At 34.4% G+C, this 16149-nt stretch overlaps 2 protein-coding genes across 2 annotated transcripts in view; one reads left to right on the top strand and one right to left on the bottom strand.

Annotated features, from left to right (window-relative positions):
* The window catches only part of LOC123532148 (DNA mismatch repair protein Mlh1-like), a 260143-nt gene that overhangs the window by 63708 nt on the left and 180286 nt on the right, over positions 1–16149 (top strand). The gene's annotated exons all lie outside the window — the stretch shown is intronic.
* LOC123532150 (melanocortin receptor 4-like) lies at positions 6455–15081 on the bottom strand. The gene is made up of 2 exons (XM_045313512.2): positions 14966–15081; positions 6455–9597 (listed from the first exon to the last, which is right to left on the bottom strand). Exon 2 carries the CDS (start codon positions 9576–9578, stop codon positions 8304–8306), a length of 1275 nt encoding a protein of 424 aa, XP_045169447.1. The 5' UTR covers positions 9579–9597; positions 14966–15081; the 3' UTR covers positions 6455–8303.

Consider the following 16149-nt stretch of genomic DNA (forward strand, 5'->3'; position numbering starts at 1 on the left):
AGCCAAAGGCTCATGGTGAGCTTTTGTGACCGCTCAATGTCCGTCGTGTGTCGTCCGTCTTGCGTCCGTCAACATTTTCTAAAAAAATCTTCTTCTTGAAAACCACAAGGCAGAAGAACACCAAACTTCACAGGAATGATTCTTGGGTGGCCCCCTTTCAAAATTGTTCAAATAATTGAATTCCATGCAGAACTCTGGTTGCCATGGCAACCGAAAGGAATTTAAAGATATTCTCAACCAAAACCACAGGGCCTAGGGCTTTGATATCTGGTATGTAGCATCATCTAGTGGTCCTCTACCAAGATTGTTCAAATTATCCCCGTAGGGTCAAATATGGCCCCGCCCCGGGAGTCACATGGTTTATATAGACTTATATGGGGAAAACTTTGATAATCTTCTTGTACAAAACCACACGGCCTAGGACTTTGATATTTGATATGTAGCATCATCTAGTGGTCCTCTACCAATATTGTTCAAATTATCCCCCTAGGGTCAAATATGGCCCCGCCCCGGGAGTCCCAAGTTTTACATAGACTTATATAGGGAAAAAAAGTTTAAAAATCTTCTTGTCTGAAACCACAGGACATAGGCCTTTGATATTTGGTTTGTAGCATTGTCTTATGGTCCTCTACCAAAATTGTTCAAATTATGCCCCTGGGGTCAAAAGAGGCCCCGCCCCGGGGTCACTTAGTTATTATATGATTATATAGGAAAAAATACTTAAAAAATTATCTGATCCTATTTCCAAGACTGTTTAATTATAATTACCTGATGAACCCAAGTAATATGTTGTCACTTGACTGACCTTGATCTGCTGACCTACTTTCTTGTTTTTTAAGATACAGCCTTGAAATTTGGATGACATACACATTTTTACACACCTATCGTAAAACTGACTTTCATTGACCATGAATGTGACCTACTGACTTTCTTAATATTTTAGCATCAGTTTGACATTTGAAATATGTAGCTCATATTACTCAGGTGAGCAATCCAGCGTCATCATGACCCTCTTGTTACTTGGAATTTCACTTTAAAGTTTTGGTGCAGTTTCACTATCTCAGTTATTACTAAATGGATTTGATTCAAACTTAAAATATTGTTCCACCTTATCACCCACATCATATGACACAAGGTCCATAAACTCTGACACCAATTTTTCATGAATAATGCCCTCTTTTACTTAAAATTTAATGTTAATATAAATGCATTTTCACTATATCTCTGTTATTACAGAGAGGATTTGATTGAAATTTGAAATAGTTGTTCAGCATCAATCATTCACATCATATAACAAAAGGAGCATGACTCTAGCACCAGTATTTCATGAATTATCTCCCCTGTTTACTTAGAATTTCAGGTTAAAGTTTTGGTGCACTTTCACTCTGTCTCAGTTATTACTAAATGGATTTGATTCAAATTTAAAGTAGTTGTTTCACATCATCACCCACATCATATGACACAAGGTGCATCACTCTTTATCTTTATCTCTCTTACTACTTAATTCTTTTGACACAAACATAAGCTATTGTCCAATACCTTCATCTTTATTGGAGTCATTAAACACTCCAGTGACTGCTCCAGCTTCCTCAGATGTGCCCATTTTCACTATCGAGCATTGAAATAGTCGAGCACGCTGTCTCATGTGACAGCTCTGTTTTACTAGATATAACTTGATGTTCAACTTTAATTTTTAATGGTATGAATAGTTAGTTTATTCATTCAATTGCAATAGGCTTAAAGCCCAGGAGAACATCATACAAACCAACACAGTTTATGATGAACTTAGCAGGTTACACACTTAAAATAAGTTAACGTAACATATATATATCTATTAATTATGAACAGAAAATATATTAATTTTTGCTTCTGTTTCAAAGAATGGCTATATAACATATTCAAATAACAACCGTCTTTTTCATTTTTAAAGGGAAAGTCAATATGTCTTATAATTCGTGATAATTCATTAAAATAATGAAACTTTGCAGAAATGAATTAAAGGACACCATTTGGTTAAATGTCAAGGACACTCCAGTTCTGCAGAAATTCCACTTAATCAGAGCCCATTTTTACTCGTATTTATGAGCGGACAAGGGGATTTGTTGAGCCCTGCTTTAATTACACAAAAATTAACAGAAAATTAACAGGACATGTCAAGATACATCACATCTCATCCTAATCTTCTTTCTTCATGTATTGTATGTTGAGTGGGGGTTCTGCCCAGGAGTGCTTTTATACCTAATATACTGCTGTGGGACACCTGGGGTCAGCCTACACAGTTACTAGCCACAAAAGACAGTGGTATATATAGTGGATGCTTTCTGCCATTTTGTTCTGAATTGTTTGAAGACTGCCTAGTCATGCCAGAATGACATATAACCTCACCAATACGACAGAAAACTTATTTGTCGTTTCATGCACTAATTTTTCATTTTCATTTTGGAATGTAATGATGCCAAAAAGACAAATTAGCATGCCAATACAACAGTTTATTTTTTATCCCCCCACCAAAGGTGAAGGGGATATTAGAAATGCTCTCCGTCCGTGTGTCCGTCCGTTAGTCCGTCCGTGCGTCCGCAACGATATTTGTCCGGAGCATAACTCCAAAAGTACTTGAGGGATTTTCTTCAAACTTCATACACTGATAGAACACATTGGGAGGAAGTGCAGTGTGCAAGAACAATAACTCTACCTTGCCTATTTTTTGAGTTATTCCCCTTTATCTTATTTTCTTAAAAAAAATTGTCCGGAGCATAACTCCAAAAGTACTGGAGGGATTTTCTTCAAACTTCATACACTGATAGAACACATTGGGAGGAAGTGCAGTGTGCAAGAACAATAACTCTACCTTGCCTATTTTTTGAGTTATTCCCCTTTATCATATTTTCTTAAAACATTTTGTCCGGAGCATAACCCCAAAAGTACTGGAGGGATTTTCTTCAAACTTCATACACTGATAGAACACATTGGGAGGAAGTGCAGTGTGCAAGAACAGTAACTCTACCTTGCCTATTTTTTGAGTTATTCCCCTTTATCATATTTTCTTAAAGAAATTTGTCCGGAGCATATCTTCTTCATGCATGGAGGGATTTTGACATATCTTGGCACAAATGTTTACCACCACGATGCGGAGTGTCATACGCAAGAACTAGGTCCCTAGTTCTAAGGTCAAGGTCACACTTAGAGGTCAAAGGATACAAGAATAAAAACCTTGTCCGGAGCATTTCTTCTTCATGCATTGAGGGATTTTGATATAACTTGGCACAAATGTTTATCACCACGAGACGGAGTGTCATGCGCAAGATCCAGGTCACTAGGCCTAAGGTCAAGGTCACACTTAGAGGCCAAAGGTCAGATACAAGAATGACTTTGTCCGAAGCATTTCTTCTTCATGCATGGAGGGATTTTGATGTAACTTGGCACAATTATACACCATCATGAGACGAAGTGTCATGCGCAGTTCCCTTCTTTAGAATTACTTCCCTTTGTTGTTTCTTTAAATAGCTTTTATTGTAACTTTTTCATTACTAGTCGTAGGGAAAAATCGAGACCACTTTTCTGTAGTACAACAAACATGCTAAATACAATTTTGAGGTGTATTTTGACCAGTCTCTTCCTGATAAAGATTTTTGTGTGGACTTGCAATTTTTTTTTTTTTTTTTTTTTTTTTTTGTTAAAGATTAACTTCCCTTAGTTGTTACTATAAATAACTTATATTGTAACATTTTTATAATTGACACTAGGGAAAAAACAAGACGACTTTTCTGTGGTACAGCATAGATGTTACTCTCCAGTTTTAGGTGTATTTTATTAATTTTATTATATATAAGGTATCTCTACCTAGTAAGGAGTTTTTTTGTGGTTTTTAAAAAACAAAAGACTTACAATGATTACTAAACAACCACAAAATTAGCATTCCATTTGCAATTACAGCTGCTAGAGTAAAGAAATTTGCTGTGACGGGCGTATATTGTGACATTCTGGCACTCTTGTTCCCTGTTAGCTTTCCATTCCTTCTTTTTACAGTAGCCATATAGAAAAACATCATAGTTATACTCTTCATGAAAATTAATAAAATTTAGCAGTAAACCACCTCACTACTGACTTATTCTTTCTTCTACATCTTAAAACCCCTGATGCGGACCACATCCTTCAATTATGATATGCCCGGTGGGGGGATTAGCCATGTCTGACATGGCTCTTGTCATATCGGGCTTATTTGTCATTCTGGTTTGTGTATGTTCTTTAAACATGCCAGCACACCAGAATAAAATGGCAGAAATCAGCCGACATACTGTATGACCTATATTGTATGGGTGTGACTTATAATTCAGGTAAAAAAACACAAACAAACATTGCTTTTTTGTATTACATCTATAATTGAATTTTAAAAAATTGGTCCCTTGACAGGACCCGAAAGCAAACAGAAGGCACAGAATGACCCAGAAAATGAAAATGTATTGTAACATATACTGAAGGTGCTTCAAACACAGTGTCAAAGCTATCTGTTTCATGCTATTTTATTTATAACACATAGTAAAGATCAAAATTAATGATTGTTAGCAAAAAATTTTAAAAATGATTGTTAGCAAAAGCTTTTTAAAAATGATTGTTAGCAATAACTTTTTAAAAATGATTGTTAGCAAAAGCTTTTTAAAAATGATTGTTAGCAAAAGCATTTTAAAATGATTGTTAGCAAAACCTTTTTAAAAATTATTGTTAGCAAAAGCATTTTAAAATGATTGTTAGCAAAACCTTTTTGAAAATGATTGTTAGCAAAAGCTTTTTAAAATTATTGTTAGCAAAACCTTTTTAAAAATGATTGTTAGCAAAAGCTTTTTAAAAATGATTCTTAGCAAAAGCATTTTAAAAATGATGCTTAGCAGAAGTTTTTTAAAAATGATTGTTAGCAAAAGCTTTTTAAAATTATTGTTAGCAAAAGCTTTTTAAAATGTTTGTTAGCAAAAGCTTTTTAAAATGATTGTTAGCAAAAGCTTTTTAAAAATGATTGTTAGCAAAAGCATTTTAAAATGATTGTTAGCAAAACCTTTTTAAAAATGATTGTTAGCAAGAGCTTTTTAAAAATGATTGTTAGCAAAAGCATTTTAAAAATGATTGTTAGCAAAAGCATTTTAAAATGATTGTTAGCAAAAGCTTTTTAAAATTATTGTTAGCAAAAGCTTTTTAAAATGATAGTTAGCAATCTAAGCTTTTTTAAAAAATGATTGTTAGCAAAAGCATTTAAAATGATTGTTAACAAAAGCTTTTTAAAAATGATTGTAAGCAAAAGCTTTTTACATTTTGCATGTATGCTTTATTAGCTCACCTGAGCACAAAGTGCTCAGGGTGAGGTATTGTGATCGCTCACCGTCTGGCGTCCGTCCGTCCATCCACACTTTCCTTTAAACAACATCTCCTCCTAAACCAACAGGCCAATTTTGATGAAACTTCACAGGAATGTTCCTTGGATGGCCCCCTTTCAGAATTGTTCAAAGAATTGAATTCTATGCAGAACACTGGTTGCCATGGCAACCGAAAGGAAAAACTTTAAAAATCTTCTTCTCAAAAACCAAAAGCCCTAGAGCTTAGATATTTGGTGTGAAGCATTGCCTAGTGGACCTCTACCAAATTTGTTCAAATCATCAAAATTGACCCCGCCCCAGGGGTCACTTGATTTTACATAAGAAAATCTTAAAAAATCTTCTTCTCAAAAACCAGAAGCCTTAGAGCTTAGATATTTGACATGTAGCATTGCCTAGTGGACCTCTACTGAAATTGTTCAAATCATGACCCCAGGGTCAAAATTGACCCCGCCCCAGGGGGCACTTGATTTTACTTAGGAAAATCTTCAAAAAATTTCTAAAAATAAACCAGAAGGCCTAGAGCTTAGATATTTCACATGTAGCATTGCCTAGTGGACCTCTACAAAATTTGTTCAAATCATGGCCCCCGGGGTCAAAATTGACCCTGCCCCAGGGGTCACTTGATTTTACATAGGAAAATATTTAAAAAATCTTCTTGTCAAAAACCAGAAGCCCTAGAGCTTAGATATTTGACATGTAGCATTGCCTAGTGGACCTCTACTAAAATTGTTCAAATTATGACCCGGGGGTTAAAATTGACCCCGCCCTAGGAGTCACTTGACTTTACATAGGAAAATCTTCAAAAGTTTTCTAAAAATAAATCAGAAGGCCTAGAGCTTAGATATTTCACATGTAGCATTACCTAGTGGACCTCTACAAAAAATTTTCATACCATTACCCCCTGGGTCAAAATTGACCCCGCCCCAGGGGTCACTTGATTTTACATAGGAAAATCTTCAAAAATTTTCTAAAAATAAACTAGAAGGCCTAGAGACTAGATATTTGACATGTAGCATTGCCTAGTGGACCTCTACAAAATTTATTCAAACCTTGTCCTCCGGGGTCAAAATTGACTCCGCCCTAGGGGTCACTTGATTTTACATAGGAAAATCTTAAAAAAAAATTCTAAAAATAAACCAGAAGGCCTAGATCTTAGATATTTGACATGTAGCATTGCCTATTAGACTTTTACAAAGTTTATTCAAATCATGACCCCTGGGGTCAAATTGACCCTGCCCCGTGGGGTTACTTGATTATACATAGAAAAATCTTCAAAATTTTCTAAAAATAAACCAGAAGAGCTTAGATATTTGACATGTAGCATTGCCTTGTGGACCTCTACAAAATGTTTTCAAATCTTGTTTTTAAAGTTACTTAAAGAAAATTTCAACTATATTTTCTCATAATTCTTTTGATTGATTTCTATTATGATCTTTTGACCTTGAAGACTTGTCCTTAAGTGCAATGATAACAGGTGAGCGATATAGGGCCATCATGGCCCTCTTGTTGCAGTATTAGAGATATAGATATCATATTCATTTTATTTGAATAAACAGCAGTTAAAAGTGTGAGCATCTAAAGCCTCAAGCACTTTTCTTGCTACTGAACCTTCTACAAAATATGGAGACTTCACGTACTTCTAGTTTTGTATTGGAATGGGATTTATATGCACATTGGTTGGTAACAAATACAAATGTAAACAGTGGATTTGATTATATCTAGGATTCTAACAGACCAGATTCATTTTCCTACTAAACAAAGAAGGCTGAAAATTGTATGTTATTATACAAAAGTTCATTTTTCTGACACCACAATTATAACGTCATAGTGTTAATCATCAGAGTGGCACACTGGAAAAGGAAGCAACAGAAAACAGGCAAATATTTAATGGATGTCGTCAAGGATGTACTTAAAAACTCCTTGGTAACATGTTAGAATTGAAATAATATATCTCATTTAGTGATTTGCTCTTGAATAAAATCACTGTTTGTTGTTCAGATGGGTATTATTATATCACAAGGGTTGTGCCCTCATGAAATGATTCCTTTTAGCATCTGAACTTTAAAGCAATGAGATGTATTATTTCTTAAACAAATGAATGACTGTCAATCTTGGTTATAATACTGACTGACAATGAATGCAAATAAATCTTGGCATTCAGTTTATAACAGTTATTTCCTGTTGATAGCAAAGTTTTTAAAAACTTTGCTAAATTTCTATAATGAACTTGTCCATCTTTCAATTTGGACAAGTACCATTAACTGTTAAAATTGGTGCATACCAAAAAAATACTGACTGAATAGCGAACAGTGCAGATCATGATCAGACTGCATGGATGTGCAGGCTGATCATGATCTATACTGGTCACAAAGGCAGAATCAATCGTGTCCAGCATAACAAGGGTTAATTATTTGCTTTAACGCTCTAGATTGACCCAGCTGGAAAATCCACTTAACATTATTTCTTCGTTAATATGATTGATTTCATAGTTCCTTGTGCATGAAAATATTTCACAACAAGTACACACATATCACAATATTTTTCCAAAGTCAACAGTTGACATGTAAATTTTGCACTTATCAGTTTACATATCATTATTGCATTCATCAGTAATGTTGAAATTATTTTTTGCAGTAGGTAATTTCCAATATCAGTAATTGCCAAGATATGAATTTTCTCTTTCTCAAGTATTTTATCTATGTTTCACACATTTCTGTTTTTGTTGTTGTTTTTTTGCATTATAAATTCTTTTTATAGACCAGTAATTATTGTAGTTGATTACTTGGTTCATGGTAACATATATCAGGAACACTCAAGTCATTTACTATAAATGTACTTAATATGTATAGTGAAATGCATTATTGGAAGAGTTGTCACATAACACAGGGAGTTGCTGAAAACAGGTTTGTTTAGACAGTCTAAACAGCAGCAGTTAGCATCTTATTTTTGCACACAACAGTGATCAGGCATGAAAGAGGATTCTTCAAATTTCTTTTCAAAGTCGGAAAGTTTGTCCGAGGGACTGTCGGGACTGGAACAGCCAGCAGTGTCGCCGACAAACGTGTGAAGTGTGTCTCGTCGCTTCGAACAGAATGATGCATTTTGATGCCTGAACTCCTCCTCATTAATTGAGAAACGGCGATCTGGGAAAACTTTATAGAACAAAACTTTGTATCCCCGCTGAACTTCTTGAAGTCGAGTCGCATAAATTAGTGGATCAACCAATGAATTCAGCAGCAGCAGTAGAAACATTAAATCTTCTGCCAACTCCAGTTGATCTTTATCTGAATGATAACTTGCCTCGGCATTTATGTGCGTATAAATTTTGAAAATGGCTAGTGGTGTCCAGAAAATGATGAAGGTTCCAATTATGAGCATTGTGGTTATAATTGCTTTGTAGTTGTGCATTTCGTCATGGTAGAGCATTCTGTCTCTAGAGATAATACTCTTTGCGACAAAGTAAATTTTTGTGTAAAAAAGAACTACACCGAACAGTACTACAAATATTAGCACTGGCATAATTAACTCTGCATCAAATTGGTCTATTAAAAGTTTACTGCAAAATGAAAAGTCTTCAAAGCCTATTTCAGCTTTGATGAATTGGCCAACAATTATCTCTAGAAGTCCGGCGATAAGGCTAACAGTCCATATCGCCAAAATTGAGCAGTTGCAGCGAAGACGTGTCATGAATCTACTGTAACTCATTGGCTTCATGATCGCCAGGTAATGATCCGCTGCCATTGCTAACAGGTTTAGAAGTGTTGCCAAAACACCCGTATCATGCAGTACACGTTTTATTATGTAGATACATTCTACTGATGATGTGATATATAAGAAGTTATGACCAAGAGCTGCTATCAGAATGAGACTGTCGGATACACCCAGACTGATGATCAGTTTTGAGTGTGTTGTCAGTCCGTGCGGTATGTGCACAGTGGCTGTTACTGACATTATGTTTGCAATCAGTCCGAGAATGCACACTATCAACTTTACAACATTAAATGGATTGTCAAATGCACCTACTTCCTCATAGTCATCATAATACATACTTGTTGATATATTCCAGTTGTCGGTAACGTTCGATACACTTTCCGTTACATTAGAATTGCGCATATTGTTAAGTGCATTTTCAGTTGCATGATTTAATGCCGTGAATTCAGCTGCCATTTGAGTTACAATAGAGAACTCTGTATAGTTTACTGCCAACTTGGCCATTGTCCTTGTCCACAGAATCCTGAAATTAGATACAGTCTACATAATTATGAATACAATTGACAATGATGGTGTGGCACTGAGCTTATTTTCAGCACACCTTTCATACAGATACTTTGAAGATGAATTTTTTTCTTTCAGTTATCTATAAAATGTGCCTGCTGTGAAACTGACAAGTGGTGCATGATTTTTGCAAGATATCTTAATAAATTACCAGAAATATTCTTCCTGTTTCTTCACCAATATCTAATTTCATTGTCATATATACATTCTGTGCCAAACATGCTGGAAAAGAACATTTTGAAAAATCTCACTCAAAATTCACTCATTGAAGTAGTTTTAAGGGTCTTGTAAAGCTTTTTGAGACCTCCCATCAGGTGAATTTTTGTTTTAGTTTTTTATGCCTATTAGGCCATCATAAAGAATGTACCTTACAGTTCAAAGACAGGTTGTCCTCTGTTGAACAATACATTTTGTCCTCTGTCACATGTACTTCAACTGTTCAGGTTGTATTTTGTAGGGGATATCATTTTTTTTCAAAAGTATTTTGTCATTACTTTTATGATTATTGTGTGTCTAATAACAATCATATATCTAGGTACTCTGGGAGTTGAAAGTGTTACAAACCATCTATATTTATAAAAAAAATGAAAGTAAATATAGAACTGTCAAAATGACAAAAAAAAAACTGCAATGTTTCAAAAAATATGTAAGATATAACTATTTTTCATTCATTCAAAAATATGTTTTTCATTCATTCCCCACCCACCCCCCTTACATGATCCTTAAACATGCACAAACCTCTATAAAATGAACAAATTGCCTCTGTCCACAGTAAGCTCCTTATAACTGAAGGGGGAAAAAAAAACTTTCCTTGGTCTGTTAAGTTTGTTTTGTTTAGTGGGTTTTCATTGTACTTATTGTTTTGGCACATTCATACGGTCACATATTTTTCTTAACCCCCGGTAAGCATTCAGATACTGAATAATTTCCACTTATGTATCAGAATGCTCACCAGTAGCCACATAAGTTACCCCCCTTGCACTATTTACTAGGTCTATAACATTCTGTTATGTGTTTAGTAAATAATGCAAGGGGGGTAACCCAAGTACATCTAGAAAAAAGTCAGTTAACCTTTACCCTGCTAAATTTCTATAATGAACTTTTCTATCTTTCAGTTTGGACAGTACCATGGGCAGAATCAATCATGTCCTGCATGATAAGGGTTGAAATATGGATACTTTTATTTCCAAAGGTTACAATGGCTGTCCATAAGTGGATCTCCAGCTAATATGTGTTGAATAAGTTTATGTGTCTGTTGCTCCAGTTTTATGTGTCTAGCCTTGACAAGAAAAATGCATTTTATTGAATGCAGCTGCAAACCAATGAAACTTTTATCTAAGGAACATGATTCCCACTAAAACTAATAGGCCCTACCATACTTTGGGTATTGAAATCATGATTTAAAACAATAGCTACATAAAAATAGCCGCATAAAGTTCTTCCAACATAACCACCAATAGTATTTAGTAAATAAAAACCACATAAATTTCACTCTGAACATGGAAAACCGTTTCTGATCAATAACTTCTGAACAACTTGACCCAGAATGTTGAAACTTCATAGGATGATTGGTCATGTAGATTAGTAGACACCTATTGATTTTTGGGTCACTCTGTTAATGGTCAAGGTCACAGGGATCAGAAAATGAAAAACGGTTTCCAATCAATAACTTGAGAACCATTTGACCCAGAATCTTCAAACTTTGTAGGATGATAGGACTTACAGAGTAGATTAAGCTTATCAGTTTTGGGGTCACTTCAGCAAAGGTCATGGTCACAGGGGCCTGAACAGGGAAATTCTTTCCCATCAATAACTTGAGAACAACTTGACCCAGATTGTGAAACTTTTGTGGGATGATTGGACATGCCGAGAAGATGATGCCTATTGCAGATAACCATCAGTGTCTCTTTGACTTTTGCTCCTGTTCCCTAATGACTTCTTGCCTATTACTACTATGCATTGTACTACTATGCATCGGGGGAGACATGCGCTTTTCTACAAAAGCATCTTCTAGTTTAGCTCACCTTTGAGGAGATTTTTGTGATGCCACTATGTGTGTCATGTGTGGTCCATGGTCTTCTATCAACAATTTTACTGTTAACCCCCTTCTAACTTCCTTAATATATTATCTTGGACATGTTTGAAACTTGGTGATCTGGGGCCGAAAAGTAGGTCACTTACACTAGCTCAACTGATAGAAAAACCTTGTTTACACTCTATGAAATGTAGATGATGATAGACAATGGGTTACTTGAGGTAAAAAAATTGCTTGGTGGGTCTTCACCAAATTTGGTGTATAGCATCCATGGATAGAGTTTTTTCAAATTTATCTAAATGATCCTACTTGACTTCTTTCAGGGGTGGCTAGAGCTACAAAATAGAAAAAAAAAAAAACATTAAACAGCTTCTTCTCTTGAAGCACCAGGTGGATGTTAACCAAACTTGTTCTTGAGCCTGGTTTAAATCCACTACAGCTAAAGACAGAAAAACCTTCTTATATTCATTTGATGGATGTTCAGAAACAAGGCTGAAATATCAAGGTCAGGTCAGTTATTCAGGGCCATGAAGGTTCTCTTGTTTAAAATATATTTTAAAATCGAAATGCAAGTCAAATACAAAATTGGTGGAAAACAAAATCTGGTAAAATATTAGTTATTACCATGCAAACTGTTGTTGTTTTGCTGAAACTGGATAGTAGAAAGTTGTTGTTGTTGTTGTTTTTTTTTAACACAAACATTGGAATTTAATCTGAATGTTTGCAAAAGATAAGGCAAATATTTTGATACGGGTTTTTGCTGAGAAGTGAAAAATGGAAGTAGTAAGATATTATCACTTGTCTGTTTACCGAAGCAAACAGATCAGATTCATAGTTTTATTGATTAAGCGTTCAGAACAGAGGGTGATTGAGGTATATATTTTAGGCTGTACCCTGCAGTGTGCAGCTTACGTGTCATAAGGTTTTTAATTAAGAAATAATAAATCTCTTCCTGTATTTTTTCAGTTAATATAATATGGGCAGGAGTTAGGATGCGTAATGATTAAATCACGAGTGTGTAGCAAGAGTTCTTTAATTATTCACATCCAAACGACTGCCCATATTTTATTTACTGATAAAATTATATTAGAACAATTGTTTATTATTTTGATTCTAACAACGCAAATAATTCGCATTTTACAGTACTACGTTATCAATATAGTATATCATTTGGGTCATATGCTGTTACAGTTTAATCCCAATGGCTAAAAGTGTTGCCTAGCCAACGGAACTTTTAGATAATTATTGGTTTCTTCATAATATCAAAATTTTGAGAATTATTTGTAAACTAGCGAACTTATTAAACAGCTTGCAAACATTGTCTATGAAAAGAACCATCGGTTTAAATATATGTGAATATATACAAAAATAATTTTCTGTAAATTTTACCCTGGAACTAACACAGATGTTTTATCTTCTTCATTTTCTGTACATTTTAAGAATTTTAAATTATCATATTTCTTAAAATTAATATCTGAAACAACATGGGTCACAATATACAGATTTCCTACTATCCATTAAAAAAATACTGGAAGAAATTTCAAAATTTAGAAAGATGGCTGACCCTTGTAAAGTTTGTTGAGTTTAATATCTAAAGCATTATAATTTCTTTCATTTTAGTTGGAAAGAAACAGAAATGTTTGTTTTTAGAATTATATAAAGAAATACTGAGAGTTTGAATAAATATAAAAACAAATTGATTTGTTTTTATATTGTCATGGAAATAAAATGGTTTGCATTTTGATAAAATAATAAAAGGTTTGAACTTTCTCATTTTTAAAATGATTTAAGAAGACCTTGCAGAAAAAAATAAACATTAAAACATTTTGCTGTTCTCGATCATGATATAAAAAATATTTTCTTAACTTCAAGAATTTCATAGTAGTATTAAGCATCCCTGCCATGGAAACAAAATTGCTGTCGCTTTGGTCAAACATTGAAATGCTCATATTTTTCTCATTTCTTAGCTGATTTTGAAAAAAAAAATCAGTGACTTAAATGATTTAAAAAAGACATAGCAGACAGACTTAACATTATCCCAACCTTTACTTCCCCTAAACCACTATTTGTTGTGGTATTTTAGTATGAGAAAAATGATTTCAAGACAGTTTTTATTCTGAAAAATGAATGATATGTTGCCTTTTTGTTCTATCTCTATTAAAAAAAAGAAGATAAATGGGCTTTGCAATTAGCCTCATCATTTATGCTTATCTTTTAAGTCTAAATTAGTTTTATGTAATGGATTTTGTAAATGTTCACTCTGTTCTGTGTTTTTATCAACATTTTGTCTGTTTAATGACTCTTCTTCCAATCATTAAACATAATATTTGGTTGTGTGACTAAACATTTCGCCTTTTTGCTTTGTCTTTAAAAACGTTACTTTAATTTCTCAAATATCATCAACATTTTGTCAGTATCAACTGAATCATTGTCCATTTCATTTTACAAATTATCTTTTTGATCTGGCAGCTTTGAAAAAGGTATGATAAGTTTAATCTTTAAATGTTTTTTTTTTTAAGCCTAACACTAAATTGATTGAAGCAGTGACGGCAAACTTGCACTAAGGATTATCTTGAGTTAATGTAGACTGTACTGTATACCTTATAACTGACAGATAGCATTATCCATGAGACAGATAGCTTTATCCATGAGACAGATAGCTTTATCCGTGAGACAGATAGCATTATCCATGAGACAGATAGCTTTATCCATGAGACAGATAGCTTTATCCGTGAGACAGATAGCATTATCCATGAGACAGAATTAGCATTATCCACGAGACAGGTAACATTATCCGTGAGACCGATAGCATTATCCGTGAGACAGATAGCTTTTTCCGTGAGACATATAGCATTGAATCTATAAGGCAATAGCAACATCTATAAGGAAAAAAAGGAGTAATTATTACATTAATATGATAGGCCATGTTGTGAAGCGCATCGTAATTTCTCCTATCTTATATAGTATTTTTGCTGCCGGCCTGACAAACTAGAAATATTTTTGCTGCCGACCTGACAAACTAGAAATATTTTTGCTGCCGGCCTGACAGACTAGAAATATTTTCTACTTACTTTACAGAGTGCTAGAGTAGTTTTTTTTTACAGCTTTTGCCTGACACTCAATTATCCTGTAAGTAAATAAGTAGTGGAAGTTGCTTTGAAATTTTGGAAAATTTGTCTTAAATTTTGTGGTATGCCCCTTTAATATTTTTTATATTTTGAATGACGGGGGGGGAAACTTTCAAAGATATAAATTATCATATCGCAATAAAACAAATTGTAAAAAGTCTTACCTTTTTTTAAAAGCAGAGATAATTATCGATGAATGTTATCCATTCAGCTACCCAGCAATATGTCATCCTGTGAGCGATTCTGTGGAGCATATCACTTACATTCCAATACCACAAAACAGAGTCTATTTGCAGAACTTGTTTTTTATTTGAAAGTCTATGAATGTCCAAGTATCTTCTTGGATATAGGTATATATTAATAGTCTGTTAGTTTTGAAATATTTTTTTCTGTATGCTGGTTTTAACAGCTTCACAGTTTTTACTCAGATTCTAGGAATAAAGGAGCAATATCCTCCAAATATAGGTCCTCCAATACTGGTTAAGGGGCAATTTCCTCACAAAGATCAAAATTTTTAAAACTGATAGGAAAGTAAGTGTATGAAATTAAGTATAAGTGATAATTTTTTGGCCTGAAGGAACTTAAAATTTGTAGAATGATTGATTAGTTGATCATCCATATTGTTTTGGTGTTAGAGTTCACATTGATCTGTAGTCTAATGGTAGGGCATCCACTTTGAGTGCGGGAGGTCGTGGGTTCGATCCCCGGCCGCGTCATACCAAAGACGTAAAAAATGGTACTAGCAGCTTCTTCGCTTGGCGCTCAGCATTAAGGGGATTGTGCTAGGACTGGTCAGCCCAGTGTCAGTATAATGTGACTGGGTGGGGTATCATGCCACTTGTCTACGGCATGATATTCCAGTGAGGCAGCACTATAAAGTTGGGCATTGTGCTCACTGCTACAAGTAGACACCGTCGTTTATATGACTGAAAAATTGTTGAAAAAGACGTTAAACCCGAACACACACACACTCACATTGATCTTGAGGTTAGTTTTGTTTCTGGAAAACTGAATAACCATTAGGTCTACTAAAGGTCAAATTCTGTCATAGGTCAATGGGTAAACTTTTAGGACTCAGTAACGTTAAGAGTGATAGATATAACATATTATCTCCCTTTCTGTTTTTTTCCCAAAAAAGCTAACTTATATCATAAGCATCCAAACACATATCTTTGCTATGGCTGGATTGTATATCAATTTACCTTTCTGCTTGAATGATGCACTAAGGGGAGACATTTGTCACATGCAGTGATTAGCACTTGTGTTTTTTAGCTCACCTGAATTTTGTTCAGTGTGAGCTACTATGAAATCATTTTTATTCTCGTAGGACGAATTTTCGCACTAGGAC

This window comes from Mercenaria mercenaria, chromosome 11, assembly GCF_021730395.1.
Source record: "Mercenaria mercenaria strain notata chromosome 11, MADL_Memer_1, whole genome shotgun sequence".
Taxonomy (NCBI): Eukaryota; Metazoa; Mollusca; class Bivalvia; order Venerida; family Veneridae; genus Mercenaria; species Mercenaria mercenaria.